This window comes from Condylostylus longicornis, unplaced genomic scaffold (assembly GCF_029603195.1).
Source record: "Condylostylus longicornis isolate FDR11 unplaced genomic scaffold, ASM2960319v2 ptg000027l, whole genome shotgun sequence".
In the NCBI taxonomy this organism is placed as follows: Eukaryota; Metazoa; Arthropoda; class Insecta; order Diptera; family Dolichopodidae; genus Condylostylus; species Condylostylus longicornis.
In genome coordinates, this window is record NW_026577996.1 from 2,486,095 (window position 1) to 2,505,185 (window position 19,091).

The 19,091-nt window shown below is 23.4% G+C and overlaps 2 protein-coding genes across 2 annotated transcripts in view; one reads left to right on the top strand and one right to left on the bottom strand.

Annotated features, from left to right (window-relative positions):
• LOC129607482 (extracellular matrix-binding protein ebh-like) overlaps positions 1-19,091 on the top strand; it is a 74,079-nt gene that overhangs the window by 4,651 nt on the left and 50,337 nt on the right. The gene's annotated exons all lie outside the window — the stretch shown is intronic.
• Positions 306-11,239, bottom strand: LOC129607181 (cathepsin O-like). The gene is made up of 3 exons (XM_055517961.1): positions 10,712-11,239; positions 1,866-2,470; positions 306-1,504 (listed from the first exon to the last, which is right to left on the bottom strand). The coding sequence occupies exons 1-3, from the start codon at positions 10,712-10,714 to the stop codon at positions 1,201-1,203; spliced, it is 912 nt and encodes a 303-aa protein (XP_055373936.1). The 5' UTR covers positions 10,715-11,239; the 3' UTR covers positions 306-1,200.

A 19,091-nucleotide genomic window follows, 5' to 3' on the forward strand; every position in this document is an offset into this window, starting at 1 on the left:
CAAAAGAATCAATTACTTTACTAAAACAATTCAATTTATATTTTGAAGTATACAATTTTAATCGTATTTGATTAATTCAAGTACATCGGATAATAACTTTATCATTTATAATCATTTTATCGTTTGTCAAAACACGTGATTAAATTTTGCTATCTCAAACTGATATTATTTTAATTACGAGTACTTTCCATTTCTCAATGAACTAAATAAATTTTTGATACTTTAAGAACTTTGTTTAATAAATTGAACTTTTAATATAATAGACATAATAAAAACAATAAAATGTTGATAGTTGATAACAAAATATTTTTATGAATCATTTGAAAACACATTGAATTTTCTTTTTTTAATATTAAAAAATTATCAATTATGGGAAATTTTTTTATTTATTTGAAATTGTTAAAATTTCGCAGACTAAAGTGCATGAATTTTGCACTTAAAGTACCTTTTAAATCTCTAATATATTACTGGGGTGAATTTAAATCCCGAATAAAATGAATTGCTATTAAATACTAGATTTGCAATCAAAATTAAATTTAATTGTTATTTCGAGCTCATCTTGTATTTGCTGAAGTGTTAAATTAAATTATGAATAATTATTGTAATCTTAAATTCTTAAAAATCAGCGATATAAATAAGATTATTAAAAATTTTTATAAAATAATAACAAAATATTACATAATTGGCTTAAATAAAACTGATTCAAACATAATTTTATTTCCGGCAGTAGTAAACAAAAATAAAAATTAAAAATAATTCTAAATATCAATACAATTTTCTTTTTAGAATTTTAATGCTACTAAAATTTTTTTTACAATAAACTGGGCTATTTAAATGAATATTTTTCAAATAAGCCACTAAATTTTATACGCTTTAATAAATTTTGACAATTTAATAATTATTTCTTAGTTAGCAACATTATACTTATCTAGCATATATTATATATAAAAAACTAAATAACAAAAATATTTCTAATTATTTCGCAAAATAAAATTTAGAAATTCCAAAAACAAAAAAAAAAAACCAAATTCAGTCTTCTTAATTCAATTTACATCAACTTAATAATAATATACTCATTTATACATATATACACTAATTTGTATAAATTTACGGTTCTACATAAACATAATTACAAAAGATTTTTTAAATTTATATTCAAATCTAAATAGCAGAGTAATTTTCTTTAATTAAATTTTCATTTCAACTCCATTCCACTTCCACAGTTGATATTTCAGATGCTATATTACATACATTTTGACCAAATGCAATTTTTGCATAACCAGAATTACCAAATTCTATACCCCATGAATTCCTAACAATATAATATGGATCTGGTGGTGATAAATCGTAACCAACAATTTCAATGGCATGATTTGAGGGTCCATTACAATGATATTTAATTATTCCACCAAGATAATTTTTCCACAATAAACCATTAACTGATGCTGCAAGTGGTCCTTTATGTGCTAATATATTTATTATTTCATATTCATAGCCAGTAAAACTAAAAATATAAAAATAAAATATAAAAACTTTAAATTATGTATACAAGTGCACAAAAAAACGAAATAAAATTTTAAAAGCTGAATTGAGTCACGGCAGAAAATATGAGTTCAAAATTATTAATGTATAACTACAAGCAACAATATAATTCAAATTTATTGTAGAATTTTCGGTATGGTTAACTAAGTTATACTAAATTTAAAAGAATCAGTTTATGTGATTCCACGGAATAAGATAAAACTAAGGAAAATCATTTGCGACCAATGTTATTCATTTGTATAGTAACTTTCGTTAACAATTATAATTTTTGCAGTTAATTTACTCTATTAAACAAAAATTAATACCGGATGAATAATACTTACTCTAAACATGTATATTGTAAGACTTTTCCAGTTTTAACATAATCTGGTAATGTAATATTTTTACATTTTCTAATTTCATTATTTGATGTACTACTAATTTCTGATTCCGGATAAAATTTTCTTGGAAAAATTTGAATTTTTTCTGTTTTCAGCCATTTTAAAAGATCACATGTATCACCACCTAAACATCCACGATTAAAATTACCACCACAATCAATCATCTGTTGAACACTCAGTTCCAATGGTTTCGATAAATTATAATTTAATGTAATTAATGATTCAATTGTACCGATAACACTTTGTGCATAACATGAACCACAATGACCTTGATTACGTACATCACTTATAACACCTTTTTCTCTCCAATCAATTTTTAATGGTAAATTTTTTGGTAATTCATATTTTAGGTATTCTTTGTCATTAATTAACTTTTGTATTAAATCAATTGGATCCATTCTATATTTTCCAGCTGTTGTTTTGTCATCTAATAAATATTTATTTTTGAATTCATCATCAGTCAAATCAGAAAATTTTGTAAGACCAAATCGGACAGTTTCACCATAACGCTTAGCTGAGTTTGCTTCATTAATAAATGATAATGTTGCCTAAAAATAATTTAAAAATTTCAAAATAATTAAAAAGTTTAAAAAATGAAATCTAGGAATTTAACAAGTTTAAAATTTTAGAAACCTTAAAATTTTCAAAGCGCTCTTTATACTCAGTTTCATTTTCTTTATAATTTTTATTGAATTTATGTAAAAAATTTGAAAAATGATTTCTAAATTTTAAATTTTTTTGTACAGTTTCATATCTTTGATTAAAAAATGGATATGAAATTAAAATAATTAAAATAAAAGCGATTAAAAGTAATAAAATTTGACAATTAAATTTGCTCTCAGACTTCATATTGTTATTGAATTCAATAAGAAAAGTAAATAAAAACTGAAAGTGGAATTATTTAATTTTGTTTAGTCTTCCAAAATATTTTTATGAGGCTGGATTGCAGAAAAACAACATGAATATGTTTAAGAGAATTGAATAAGCAACTTTCCTTTCATGTATTGAAAACGTTATTCCTTAAGAATTCTCGCTCTCAATGAATTTCATTATTATACCTTGTCTAAGAAGAGTGAACATTACCTTGGGGATTTCCGAAAATTCAGTTCTAACTTAGATCTATATTTGTAATAACAAAGCATGTTCGATAAATCTTTAATGGAAAAGAAACACATTCGAAAATCGTAGCATTCTTAAAGTTCTAAATTTTTATCAGAAATGTTATAGCTTTAAAAATTTTAATTTTTTCTAAAAATAACACCAGACATTCAAAACGTATTACAAAAATCATTTTCTTAATTACATTTAAAAATTTGCTAATAAAAAATAATAAATAAAGCAAAATAACTGTTATCATTAATAAATTAATTATAATGATGATTGATGAATTCAAAACGATGAGCAAATTTATTATCAATGACCTGTTTTACGATTCAAAACAAAAAAAAAATATATGTAAGAACAAAAACAAAATTTTTGTCAAGAAATTATAAGAGATCTCTTGTACTCGTATATTAGTTAGCTACTCTAAAGAAGAAAAGAAGAGTTGCCAGAATTAGAATATTTTAATGAAAATCAAATCAATATTCTAAATAAATGTATATATAGGTCATGAACATTCACCTAATATTTGTGAATGATTTGCATGGTAGCCTAGATAAAATCTAAGTCTATATTATCTTTTTTTTACTTACATATATTCTATAAAATTTGAAATTGTATTAATTCACATTTTTACAAACACTTTACGTTTTTGAGTTACATAAAAAGTTAATTAGATTATTGGCTACCTTGAGATGACATTGTAAACTTCACCCTGAGACACGACAATTATTTCCAAAGTATGATTTAAAATGGCGTAATATGAGTGATAAATTTAAAATTTTATTAGATCTAAAATTTTTTTTTTAAATTATATTAGAACAATTAGAATTAATTGATTTAATTTAAATGTGGGATATAATGTAAAACGTCAAAGTTATTTGTAAAATATTCCTTTTATTCGCATAATGGAACACATGTTCAGAGCAATTGTAAATGTTTAAATATCAAAAAAACAACATCTTTTATTTGCCTTGCCTGTTTTTATTTGCCTTGCCTGAATAATAATACAAGATTTCAACAAAAAAAAAATTGGGCATTAGAGGGTTAATATATAAACTAAATTCTTATAAATTTAATCAAAAAATTATTTCGAATAAAATACTTAATATCGAAAAATTCACACTTTCTATCCATAATTTTGCTTTTTCAAAAAAATTTTCTTCTATTTTTCTTAAAATTAAAAAATTTAATTAGAGAAAATTAAAGTTATAATTTAGAATTATGCAACAATATAAAATTATTTAACTAAATATGTTTGAGTATTCACCTGGACGTTCCACAATTATAATTGGAGCAGCAGCAATATTTGGTATAATTGGTGGAACATATTTATTAACAAAAACCCAGTTTTACAGGTAATTTATAAGTTAATAACACATTAATAACAGTTCAACTAATGTGATAATTTTAAATTATTTTATTTTTTTAATTATTTAATTTTGTAAAATTTATTAAGTAAAACGCCTCTTGAATTTAAAAACAAATATGTTTATACTATTAAAGCACGTGCCATATACGCAATAAGAGTTACGTGTTCAGACTGAAAATCGATAGTACTTGAATCATTTAAATTAATCTTGTTAATGACCTCAGTTTACGTGAACACATTAATATAATCGCCGTAACATACAAAATTAAAAAATTACAAATTATCATTGTAATTGAGGAAGGAAGTACAATAGAACAGAAAAAAATCAACAATAATAAAAAAACGGTAGCTTCAAATTAGTTTTCTACTATAGCGTTTTATGACAACACTCTTACTAATTTGCGAAGAAGCTTTGATTGATAATTTTGTGGTTATTAAGCAAAATTGTCCTAGTTAGTTTTAGTTAAATTCACAAGTCAGAGATTGTTAACAGGGTACGCTATCCTGTATAAATATTAATCAGCATTTATTTAAACTTAAATAGTTTCTCGAAATTGTAGTTTACTTTTCGTGTCAATTATTTGTAACTAATTTGAACAATTATCTTGAGTTAAACTGCTGCGCAATATCATCAATGAATACTTTTGAACAATTATCTTGAGAAAAAATATACGGGCGGTTATTTATGGATGTACTTTTTTCCGGATATTCCCTTAAATATATGCAACTTCGACAAACGTTATAGTAATCATTTTCTTCCATAACATTCCACTTCCACTTCTATTTTCCTTCCATAAATACATTCAAATTCTTCATAGAAATGTGCACTCACATATTTGCACCTTGGAGGTATCATGAACACAACAAAAATTTTTGTAGAAAGTAGCTTAGCAATTCTAATAGGTATTCGCTGAAATACTTATCTATGTAAGAGTGCATCTGCAAGGTGAAAATGAAAAATATTGTATAACAGCATATTGTGAGAATTTGTTAATCATTTTTGTTTAATAAAAAAATTCCCACATTTCCTTTTGATATTCAATTCAGATATTTCAGACTAAAATCAATTCCACAATTTTATGTCTCACTTGAAAAGAAATTAAATCCATAATGCACTGCAGTTAGAATTCAAGCACACAAATTAATTTAAGTTTTCTGCGAAAATTTCTGAAACATGTTCGATTGCTTGTTTATCGTTTCTGTAGTCTGAAAAGTTCTTATTAAGCATTAATAATTGAGCGGCTAGTACACAATACTTTTCCAATTTGAATATATGAAAAAAGGGGTGCAAAATTTACAGGTATATAATCGGGTAACGCTGAAATGAAGAAAAAATATTTTAATTTAAGTAATGTACTTTTCTATATAAGTATTAAAATCAACTACATTTATAATATAAAACTTTAAAGCAATTGGAAATTACCATTATTAGCTACCTATACTTATATAATACCAAAAAATTACATGTATATACAATACATGCACGGATATTATTTGTTTATGTTTAAATTACAGTAGATGAACAATCTACAAAACTTACCGCTCAGACTGATGTTCCTCTAACAATCAATGTCCTCCATAAATGGTCACCAGTTCGTCAATATCCACATAGGAGCTCTTCATAATTCTAACGTCCTCAGAACGCGATATACATACATATGAAAACTAAAACATATTCCAGCCGAAAATTTTCGTTGTCTAATCGCACCTAGTCAAAATTAATCCGTTTGTCAGTTCATTTTTAGATATGTTTTCATTCAAAATCGAATATAACCTTCTTCGAATTATAATTTGAATACAATATTTTTTTTGTAATGGAAGTTTTGACAAAATTTACAACAAAATTACTTCATTTTGACATTACCATATGCTTAATGTCAAATGTCAAATAAAATCGTCCATTATGGAAAAAAACGTGTTGTAGTTCAATCGAGTTTCAACTGTATGATTCTTTTTTAACATATTTTGTTTACATATTTAATGAAAAACAGTTACTAAAATGGTGTTCTTTCAACTGTAAAGAACATCAGAACGGAAGTTCTATAAAATGTAGTACGCATATTTTTGTTTCTTCTTTCGCCCGTTTTTAATTGTACATTGCCATATTATAGAATAAATTGTTTGTCGTTCTCTTTCATGCCGTAATTTTTAGCATGTCACATGTAAATTAAATATATATATATATATTATTTTTTTTTATTATTGCATTTTTTGTTTTATATAAATGTATGTAATCGACATTTTAAATTTTCAGTTACACTCTTTTTATATTCAATATGCAATGATATTAAAGTATAAAACTATTAATTTTCATATTTGGGTTCAGAAGCTTATTATGAATTAAATAGACGATAACATGTTCTAACCAAGAGAGATATGAGTACATACTTATGTATTTGTACATAAATATATTTCGATAAGTTCAGAACTTCCGATCAATGAGTGATAGAATTTTTTGAATCTTCAGTTTCAGTTCTAATTTTCATGGCTCGTGAACGCGCTCGGTTTCAATAATAACAATCCAATATAAAAATTGTAATTGTTTTTTTTTTTTATTTTTCTTATATATTAATTTCATTGAATTTTTTTGTTTAAAGTGTTAAATTTATAACAATTTGTTTAAAAAAAATATTCTAATGCAAAGTGTACTGCGTATAGTTTTACGCCCTTGAAAAGTAAAAGTTAATGAAGAGTGTAAAAATAATTTTTTAAATTACAAGTAATAAAAAAAATTGTTTGAAATTTCAATTAAATGAAAAGTTGTTTAAAATTTAATTATTAAAATTCTATGAAATTGTCAATGAATTTAGATTATGGACGGACAAGTTTTTCTTGGTAAGACCCAAAATTTTTTATTATTATTTACAATAAATTCATCATTTGATTTAAGTTTAAAAAATGAGCTTATAAATTTAGAAACTGTGACAAAATATTCATAATAACAATTAATTATGAAAAAAATTTTATGCTTATTAAGGAATATGGTCTTAATTTTAATTTTAACAAGGAACTGTCCTAACAAGGAACTGTTAATTTTAACAACGAACATGATATAAAAAACTCAGACGAAAAACCTTTACATAATTTCTTTTACAATTCCTCGCCAAGTCACTTAGTTTACAATTTTGATTGATTACACTTAATCAATTCAACAAATTATAAACATATGTCAATTTCATAATGCGTAACGCAGTATGAGTGATTACATAATTATTATAAAACCAAGGTATGATTAGTGTCACCTACATATTAAGAAAAATGCATTGAACAATAGTAATAGAAAAATGCATAACTTTAGGCAAAACTTCATTTAATTTTTTTAATTTGAGCTTTTTCTAGTAAAAAAATAAAAAAAATATTTTGGAAAGCTCATTTTATTCGTTGTAGTTTTTCTTTTCTTTACTACTTGTTCTTTAAAAAAATTTATTAAAAATTTTTGACCATTAAGACTTACAACATCAACTTTAAAGGCCACCATTTGAGGTTTATTTTTTTTTAATTCAATTGTTTGCTTTAAATAACTGCATAAATGTCATACTCGTGTATAATTTTATTTTATTGGCAAATAAAATGTTTTGTAAAATTTTATTTTAATGAATATTAAAATTTTTTCCCTTATATTAAATGTAATAAAGATTTTTTTTTTATTCGGAACAAGTATAATTTAGTAAAATAATGTTGAAGGTTAAATTAATTAAAATTTCGCTATGCTTGTTTAATAAACAAAGAATTGGAAATGAAAGTGAATCACAAATTGAGTGATGTTTTAAATTCAACTCTCTTAATCTGACTTGACTTAAACTCCTTAGGCATATACTACCCCTTCAACTACTAAATTTTAAATGCAAAGCAGTTGCTGAGAGGAATAATTCACATTAATTTCGATAGATTGTTTTATTACAAAATAAACGGCAAATAGTGTTCGGTTTATAAAGAATTTCTAGGAGTCCACGCATTAGTCTGTCGGGGAATGACCGCGAAAATTTGAACGGCTCCTACTGCTAAGCTGAAAGTGAAGATTGGATTGCAACTGCAGCACTAACATAATGAAGGAAACTGGGCTAATGACTTACTGATTTTTTTCTGCCGAAGACGAGAGTGACCTGATTCATTGACAGTACCTCAATGAAGTCGTACACAGACTTCATTAAGGGTGACCCGATCCTGGAAATAACTATGTTGGATCCCTGTCTGCAACGGTACAATTACATTCGCAAGTACACCTCCTAATCGGAAAACGATGGATGTGTGATCTGGGTGACCCCGTAATTGAGTCGAGTTCAAGCGTGTGGTACTTGAACGGGTTTAAGACGGAATCGAGTGTTGATTCCAGAGTATATATAGTGTCGCTCGGACACAAGCTTATTTGCGAGCCTAGACTCATAATATAAGGTACTCCATACCGAAATACATGCAATAGAGATCTGTTTCAGAAATACAAGAATCATATCATGTATGCCTTTTTGGAGAACTGGATGGCGGTATAAATTGGGACTCCAGTCGATTCAGTTTACATCCAGGATAGTTTTGAGTTGCCTTAGAGCACTTCAAAGGAGTTTAACATGTTTAATTCCATGAAATTGAACCTGAACGTTGTTGAATAGTTATAGCTAAATTTAAAACCACTCTCTCACCTATATGTAACACAGTACCTTACACGTAAGTACTTAATTACTCAAATAAAAGTACCGACATTCTAAAGTAAAATGAATAGGTATATATGTATGTGTTGACATTAATTACAATCTATAATGATTCATTTGATTTGTACATGTGGTTTTAACTCCTCCATGTCACTTATATAATATTTACAGTATTAGTTTATTTTCAAGGTCGTTCTCTGTATCATAACCAGAAAACTTCTAGACAATATTAATAACAAAATCATAAATTTTTCTATTTCTTTTTTGTTTTTCTTTGTTGTTTGTTCCATCCAATATCTATTTAAGTATCAAAGGTCAAAATTATAATCTGATTTGATTGTTTTTTAAGTTCTGTGACCTTACTTTTAAAAAAATGTTGTTTAAAATTTGAACATTTTAGTAAACAAAATCTTAAAAATTCTTCGATTCCGGTATTTTCTGTACACTGCTCGTTTTTAATAATGAGTCATTAAATTTTTATTTTATATTAAAATAGAATAAAATTAAATGTAATATTAAAGTCTATTGTACTATGGATTGCACTTTAGATTTATTATGACGTCGCGATTCGTTTGTATTTCATTTTCGTATGAATGAAAGAAAATGGCTTGTTGGCTTAAGTGGCGCAGACAGAAATCATTTTCACTTTACTTTGCAAAAATCTGATCACTTCAGAATAATTTTTTTTAAAACTTTTAGAATTGAAAATTTTTTTCTTTTTTTTGAGTATCGAATTTCAAATTTTATATCAACCCTTATCTAGGTAGAATAATGCTTTTTTATTCTTCTCTCTTTCTTTATTTCGCTCTCTTACTCTTTTGAGCATGTTACGTCCGTTTACATTCATGGTTTTTGTTAAAGATTTTTTTTTTGTTTACAAACAAAAAAATCTTTTTTTTTTAAATTATTTTCTCTTCATCTTTCCACATTTTTCTTTCAATTTTCTACTTATTTTTATAATAAATTATAAACCACGCGATATAGCAAGGTCGTTTGTTTAAGAAACTTCAAGCATTTCTTCTCATTTTTACTGATAATTCAATAAAATGATTTTTTTATTATGTTTTTAGTGTAGAGCTAGCTTATCATTTTAAAATGATTCATTTGCCGGTCGCTAGCAATAATGAAAATTTTTTTTTCTTTTCTCTATCTTTTCATCTGTTTTTCGGAATGTTTTTTTGTATTAAAAGCTGTAAAATAAGGGCCAATGACACTATAATTGCATTTTTGTAGTTTGTATTATCACTGAAATTGAATAAACTGTTGATTCTTCCATTAGAACATCGAAATATATTGATTGCCTATAAGTTTTTTTACTAATTCTGATATTCAAGTTATAAACAAAATTTAAAACTTAAAACTATACAGTATGTCAATTATTTTATTAAATTAATTACTTAAAAATAATTATAATATAAAATATAAAATGGTAATTATTTAAAAAAAATAAAATTTTTTCGACTTAGACAATATTTGTTTAAAAGCCCAGCATTACAAATTTAAACACAAAAGTAATTACAAGAAATCACAAAAAAATAATAAAAATTAAAAATACACGCACTAAACTTGATTTATTTAGCAACTGCCTTATTGAAACTGGTATTAGTTTACTGATATTATCACCATAAAATCATGCTCATGATATCTAAAACTTATATAGATTAAAAACTTACCATGTACACTTATGTCTTCACGCAACATACACAACGCATGTATCATTAATAAATTCCATAAGTTACTCATAATTTGCCTTCACACAAATTCGAAGCAGTTTGACTTTTAATATAGCTTGAAGCAGTACAATTATTTTCCTGAATAATTATGTATTTTTTAGTTGAACAACGTTACACAATATTTATAAAATAATCTCATTCATTTCTGTTAATTTTAGGTCAACTGTTTAAAAATGTGTTTTACATAAATTATTGTATTAATTTTTAAAATGAATAGATTATAAAATTCAGGATTTTGTATGTGAAAACTGTGTGCAGATACACTTAGATTTTTATTGCACTTTTGAATTAAAATTTAAAATATTTACTATTGAAGCATTTATTTTATGTAGCTTTCTTGCCTTTTATGTAATTTATATTTAAAACACGTACATGAAGTATCATTATGCGGGTCATTAAATATGAAATGTGGATTAAAAAAATTAAAAATACAAAAAGTTATTATTCACTTATAACTGGTGATTTTTTTCTATTTCGTTTTTCGTGGTTTCATTTTTGAAAGTTCATACGCTACTGCTTATCAATACTGCAAATCAACTCCATTTGGTTTGTCGTTACACGGTGGAAGTCCAAGCAAACATACGAACGATCATGATCCAAACAAACATATGAAATCATCATGCATATTATTTGAGAAAACTTGAAATTTCTCGTTGAAACCAACCACAGAGCTTCAAGTTCCGGAAATTTGTAAAACTATATCGACCGTGTAATTTTCGATATTCCGACCAAAATGAGCGAAAAATTGCTCAAAATTAGATCATTTGTATGGAAAATCTGAAATGAAATTTTTAAAATTCATTTAATTAACATTATATTTAAAAAGTAAATAGGAACGATGGATTCATCGCTTCATATAAAAATCACATCATAATTTCCAAAGTTTTCTGTGATGTTTTTTTAAATTTTAAAAACCAAGCGATTAAAAAATCACCTGTTATTAAATTTTTATTATGTTTGAGAAACTTTAAAATTAATTTTCAAATTGTTTTAACACAATAAAAAAAAAAAAACAGGATTATTTAGTAAATTATAGTTGAATGATATTTTTAAACCAAAATTTAATTCAACAATACCTTATTTTCTTGAAGAAATGTAATTTAATTTAAAGAAATAAAAAATAATGTAGGTATTAATTCAAGTTCTACTCAATTTTGCCTTATATCTACATAGGTTCTTATGTAAAATTGCATCAGAAAGTCCAAGATATGACAAACAAGTTATTTTACATTTAAAAACTAGATTAAAAAATTTTATTTCGGATGTTTTGAAATTTTAATAACCTTTTTTATTACATATAGCGATACGTGCATAAATTAAAGCATAAATTATTTATAATTAAAATACTGAAACACTAGGTATACAAAATTTTCAATTAATAATTTTGTGTTGACTTTTCAACTACAATTGATCTTATTTACTATTAACAGTTTCCACTTTTTTTTAATAGTTTATTGCGGCATAAACAATAAATTTTTGCAATCTATGATTAACACACTTACAATTAAAAATTCGCAAAACCCAGACTTATCCTCTTTATATTGATTTGTATCATCTTTTGCAGTTCTTACTTCTAAATCATTGAGAGATTTTATTCCTACAAACTGAATAAATCCAAAAAGCTGCCATGTTATTTTCATTTACATTAGACCCGAAAAACTAGCTTGACATTTTTTTAAGATACACGAAGAATAAAGATCAGTGAATATAACGCTATTATGAATTTTAAATCTAAAAGAGTAAAATATTATAGTAGATCTACATTTGAAATCGAAAAAGCTAAAATTATTTTGAAATTTGTGCAATGAATAAAAATTTCGAATTTCAATTTTTTCTTTATAAAATTTATGAATGTATACATATTTTGCAATTTTACTAATATCTGCAAAAAACGTGCAAATTTTGTATATCATTTTGTATATCGTTCGTTTGCTACAGCAGTGACATAACTCAAAAAATGTAATATTTGATAAATGTGACGTATACAGAACTAAGTAATTAAAATATTTTTTTTTTGCGCAGAAACATCATTTTTGTAGCTTCAAAATTGTCATTTACAATATAAAATTTTTAAATAATAAAATATGCTACAGTGAGAAAAATATATTTATTGCAAAAACTTTAAATTTCGCAAATTAAGACAATTGTGCAAATTTTATAGTTATGTCACTGTTGCAAGCACATGTTGGAATCTTAAAAATTATTTATAATATATGTACATATATGTACATATAACATATATACTACATATCGCATATATGAACAAGTAACTTATAGCTATATAATTTCTTTCTAAATATTTAAAAACAATTTCCAATAATATTTATTTTTATCTACTTCATTATGTCCAATTTATAATCTAGAAAAAAAAGTGCATTACACGAATGCATGTAATTCGTCTCACTTATAAACAGAAGTGAGAGTGTATAGGTGTAGTTACATGTTCACAATTTTGACATACTTACATACTTACATACTTAATATGTATTATATTTATTTTATAAAATCTATGTAAAAGCTTTGAAAAAATTATTCACGTTTTATTTTCAATTTTTTTTTTGTTTTTAACTTTCAGTTTCTTTTTTAACTCATATATTTTCCTTTTTATTTTATTTTTATATATTTTTTACCTAGTTTTTTGTTTTACCATATTTTCTTATATACCATTGCCCAAACTGAATTTACCTATCTCACCTATCTAACCTATACGCCTATACTCTATAGGAACACTCATATTTTTTTTTATTTTGCTTTTTTTTTCTTATGAGAAAAGCTTAAAAAGAATTTGCCTTGTTTTTATTGCGATCTTTTTTTAAAATTTTTAATTTAATCGCAACTCTTGAATTGTAGAGACTAGACGCGTACACCGTCGTAACCAATAAATACCGCCTGTTTTATTTTATTTTTTATTACTCCGTTAATAAGAGTATTCTTACGTTTTTGTACGGTTTAAGTGATTTAATATAAACATAACTACAAATATTTTTAAAAAGAATATTAAAAATTGATTAAATGTGAAAATAAAGATCGTTTAAAGCTTAATTCTATTAAATTAAAACAATATACTTTTATTGAGCAACAATATTATGAATACATTCTCAATAGTTATGACAAGAAATGAGAAGAAATAGTTTTGGCAACATTAACACCACGTATAATAACAGTGTTGCGAAACATTAGATTTTTGTTTTGAAAATTCAACAACAAATCAAAAGCAGTAAATAAATAAAAATAAACTATGTAAATAGCAAGTTGTCTAATAATTGAAATAAAAAAAAAACAGAGAAAAGCAAAAACTAAAAAAAAAATTAAATAAAAAATTTAAATTAGTTGATAATTTTTTTTCATAATATTATTAAAATTTATAATCAAGTTTTTTGTGTTTAAATTCATGCAAAAAAAATTTTTGTGGGTATGCGTGATTTATTGGAAAATAATAGAAAAATTTTTAACAATGAAAATTTAAATTAAGTTTATAGAAGAAAAAAATTGTTGTCTGTTTTATCGAAAATAAAAATACAAATAATTTGAACACGAATTATTAAAAAATTTAAACAAAAGAATTGTAAAATAAATTACAAATAAAATTGTTTAAAAAATTTGAAATTTTCTTATACTTTTGTATAAGAATTTTAAAATAACACGAAAAAAAACTTATTTTAATAAAATATCAAAATTAGAAAAAAGCTCTCAATTAATTAATTACAAATTTAATTAAATTAAATAAAAATAAATATATTTTTCATACATATGTACATATATATATACCTGCTAATACAAACTAATTATTAAGAATATAATAAAATCAAAATTAGTAAATTAAAAAAAAATGATGTCATTTCTATATAATATTTTTGATTATCAAAATTCAATTGATTGGCAAAAAATTTCATATTATCCGATACCAACAAATTTAACAATATTTATGATGCTATTTATGTTATGTACAATTGAAGCAGTATTTCTAAAAATAGCCACAACATCAAACGAAGATATTGAAATGTTAAATAATCATATTGATGAAGAATATGATGAAGATTTATATTATGAAGAAAATGATTATGATATATCAACATCATCATCATCTGCATCACAAACAATATTACCATCAGCAATTGTTGCTGATGCAACTAGAAGATTAAGAAGGCATAATGGAATTTTCTTTTATTAATTTAGAATATTTTTTTAATTAATAAATATAGAAAGTTTAAATAAAAAATTATAAAATCCAAATAAAAAAAAAATAAAGAAATTTTACAAAAATTTATTCTTAAGATTTAAAGAAAAATTTTTTTTTTAATAATTCAAATATATTTTTGTTAAATTTAATATGCAGGGTAATTTTTTTTTTATAAAATAATTACATATAAAGTATAAATATTTTTGTGATTATGGTGATATTGCAAAATATTTGAGAAAATTTTTACCATAAATTAAGTAATTTTAAAAATTTATAGTGTTACCATTATTTTGTTTTATCAACTATGCAGCTTTTCGAACTTTATACTCTTAAAATGAAATAGTCAATTAAAAATTAAATAAAAAATTAATACTAACTTAATCGAATAGCTTATTATATTTAATAAGTTTAAAAATATATGCAATTGTAATTATATGTAATATATTTTATATAACGAAACTTTCATTACTAATGCCTCCTATAGATTGAGTTCTTAAACAATCTATTTGATTAATACGTTAATATTTGATTTTTCTTCTTATATTGGAACTTGTTGCATTTCAAAATCATTTTTGGCATTCGACTTTTGAACGATTTACTATAATTTTGTAAAGAGGTTTAATGAACTTTATTCGAAAAGACTAGCTTAAAAAATGAAAAAACAAAGTTAAAAGAATCTATTTAAGTATCGCTTCTATTTAAAACTCTTCTATACAAATATTAGTGCTAAAGAACAAAATAATATTGAAATAAAGGGTTAAGCTTTATTGGATTTGAAAGGAATTATTTGCTTAAAAGCAGAATTGTGGGAAATATATATGAGATAATGCAATAAAGGGATAAGCATGTACAAAAACGTGCAATAACTGCTACAATATATGCTTTATTTAATCCGAAATATTGTATATGCTTTAAAATAAAACAAATAAACACAAAAAAATCTTCTGTATGAAATGATACAAGTATGAAAATTTGAAATAAAATAATAAAATAAATTTTGAACTTTAAAAATTTAAAATTGCTAAAATTGAATAGACAAATTTTTATTTAAAATCATCCATTACAAATCTTCAATTATCAATATGTGCAGAAATTCGGTTTAAAATAAATATTTCGATCACGTTTTATTGAAATAAAAAAAAATGGTTAAATTTTTTGAGTGACCTTCTTTGGATTTATCATCGAAATTTAGAAATAGAATATGCATACTATAATATCAAGCTCGAATCATAGTGATTAATAAAAAATATTTTCACTTTCAAAATTATTTTATTTCTTAACCAAGACGGTAATAAAATATATAGCTATTTTACGCAAAAAATTAAATTAAAATAAATTTTTTCAGTAAAATTAAAAGAGTTCAAATTTTAGAATTATATTAAAAGGATCTGATTGTATGAGGTATTTCCTCAAATGAGGCAAATTTATACAAATTTATTAATACCTAGCAGGAAGTTTGATCGTATTCCTAAAACTTGACAATTTTTCAAAGTATTCGATGATGTATATTAATTATTAACTTCTTTTTTCCAATCTAAAAGTTACACCAACTTTATTATTTAAAAAGAATTGGAAAAAACTATTACAAAATATTGCAGAATTTTGGTTAATTTTTATTTATTTTAATTTTAATTTAAAAAAATTGGCTTGCTTCTGTTCATTTCCCCTTTATAATTTTAAATAATTTTTAAAAATACCTACTCCACTTCAGAAATTCTAAAATTATGATGAATTTACCTTTAATTTTTAGTCTATTATTGTAAATAAATTATTTACAAATCAATGATTAATGGTAAATTATTAATTCCTAAATCTACAATCACTACAGCCAAACTTAAAATTAATAGTAATTGCTTATAAGTATAGATGATGACACTTTCGTTACGTAATCATATTTTGTTGTTTTATTATAAAAGCAAATACGAAGGTATTAAATAACGAAATATCATTTTATTTTTTAACTTAGAACATTATTTGCAAAAAATAAAATAACAACTGATTCTTGATTTTGTGCAAAATAAGAGTAAATTACAGTACAATACAGTAAGTTTTAATAAGTCGAACTTAACTTCTACATAGATTTCTAATATAAATGAAAAATTTTAAATAAATGTTCAAAGATGCCGTATGCAATCCATTCAAAATATCATTCTCTTACTCTTGCTATATAATGTCAATTTATTTTAATCATTGCGATTCTTTAATTTGCAATAATTTTGAATGTCTTTTGACAAATTTTATAAAATAGAATAACGAAAATTTTTACCTGATAAAACCGGTGATTACAAGCAATAATTGTCTAAATCGAAGAGTGAATCTTACGTGCTTTTGGAAAAGCAGTTCCAGTTTTCTAGATTTCGTTCTATTTTTACGAAATACTATATTTTCGATTTAAGCAATTGTTCCTGAGCACCACAGAAATATTGCTATTTATCTGTTCCCTTATAATTTAAATCTATTATATATCAATTTCTAACAATAAAATAAATTATAAAAGAAAAATTTAAAATAAATCTTGCATATATTTAAAAAAAATATGTTGCAATATTCTACATTTCAATGGATCACAATTCATAATCACATAAAATATAAATTTTATAATTGAATAAAGTAGAATAGAAATAAAAAATACAATCGAATAAATAACAAGGTGTTACTGAATAAATGCTCTAAATCATAAAATAAAAAATTTATGAAATTATCACCAGAAAAATTTCATTTTTTTTTACTAAACATAAATTCTAATATTTTTTTTACTTTTATACTTTTATACTAAATTACTAAATTTAATTTGAAAACATGTTAGTGAAAAAGAAATATTAAAAATAAAAAACAAAAAAAAAATTATCAAATAAGTCATTACCCTGTATATAAATATGAGTATAACAATATATGTGGAAATTAATATTAAAATAGTTATACAAAACAAAAAACAAACTCATTTTTAAAAGACTTAATAGAATTTTAAGTTTTATTTTAAGAAATAGAAAAAAAATTTTTAAAAATAAAAATATAGATAAAGGTAGTATATATTAATAAAATATCCAAAAACAATTTTGTGATACAGGGTGTCAAAATAAAAAAAAACGAAATTTAATAATTCATAAATGTAGATTTTTGGCAAAATTATTTCACATTTTACTCGCTCAAACTTTAAAAAGCATATTCTTAGAAATATTTTTCATTCTAAAAAATTTACCCTATACAGACAATGGTTTAAATGATATGATAAAATATAATTTTAATTTTAATGTGTTAACTGAAGAAGAAAAAAATAAAACAAGTTTGCAAAAAATTAAGAAAAAAAAATTCATTTATACGTCGGTGTTGTTGTTTTTATCATATCAATTCTTTAAAGGTTACTGTTTTACACTAGTAACTATAAAATAATCTAGTTTGATGTTCAACTGAAATTCTTTTAAAACTTGATTTTTATGTTATTTTAAATATTTTGATTATTTTTCGTTTATCTTTTTTCTTATTTTTTCTCGATTCACTTTTACGATGTTCATACTTATTTATCAAACTCTTATATTATAATTTTAAAAGTTCATTTTCAAGGTTTTTTTAACAATCTTTATAATAAAAAAAATTAATTTACAATAAATTAGTTAATATATGTACATTCATAATATAGTAATACACATAAATGAATTTACAAAAGCCTGTCTATTCTTATTAAATGCATCAATGATAGAATATCAATTTAGATATCATTTTACAATATGTAAACTATAATTGATACTGATTTTATAATTAAATGATATAAAATTAATAACGTTTTATTGGATATTTAGAATGCTTAATCCATTATTGATAACACTATTTTATGTTAGTGAAATATCAGAATAAACTTTCAGAAATAACTAACATTGCAAAAGTATTAAAACTATACAATATTCAAAACTTTCATTTATAGTATAGAAAGGGTATATAATAAATGAAGGAGTTAGTTAACAATTTAATTTTTTTTAACAAAAACTATTCTATATATTCTAAATTAAATTCGGACCTTATTGCACCAACGACTTTTTACTTTTTTAATCAATTAATCAAGAAATTTGCAATGTTTCTGTTACACAAAGAATCAAAATACTAATGAACTGCATTAATAAAAAAAAACTGGGTCGTGCAATAGGT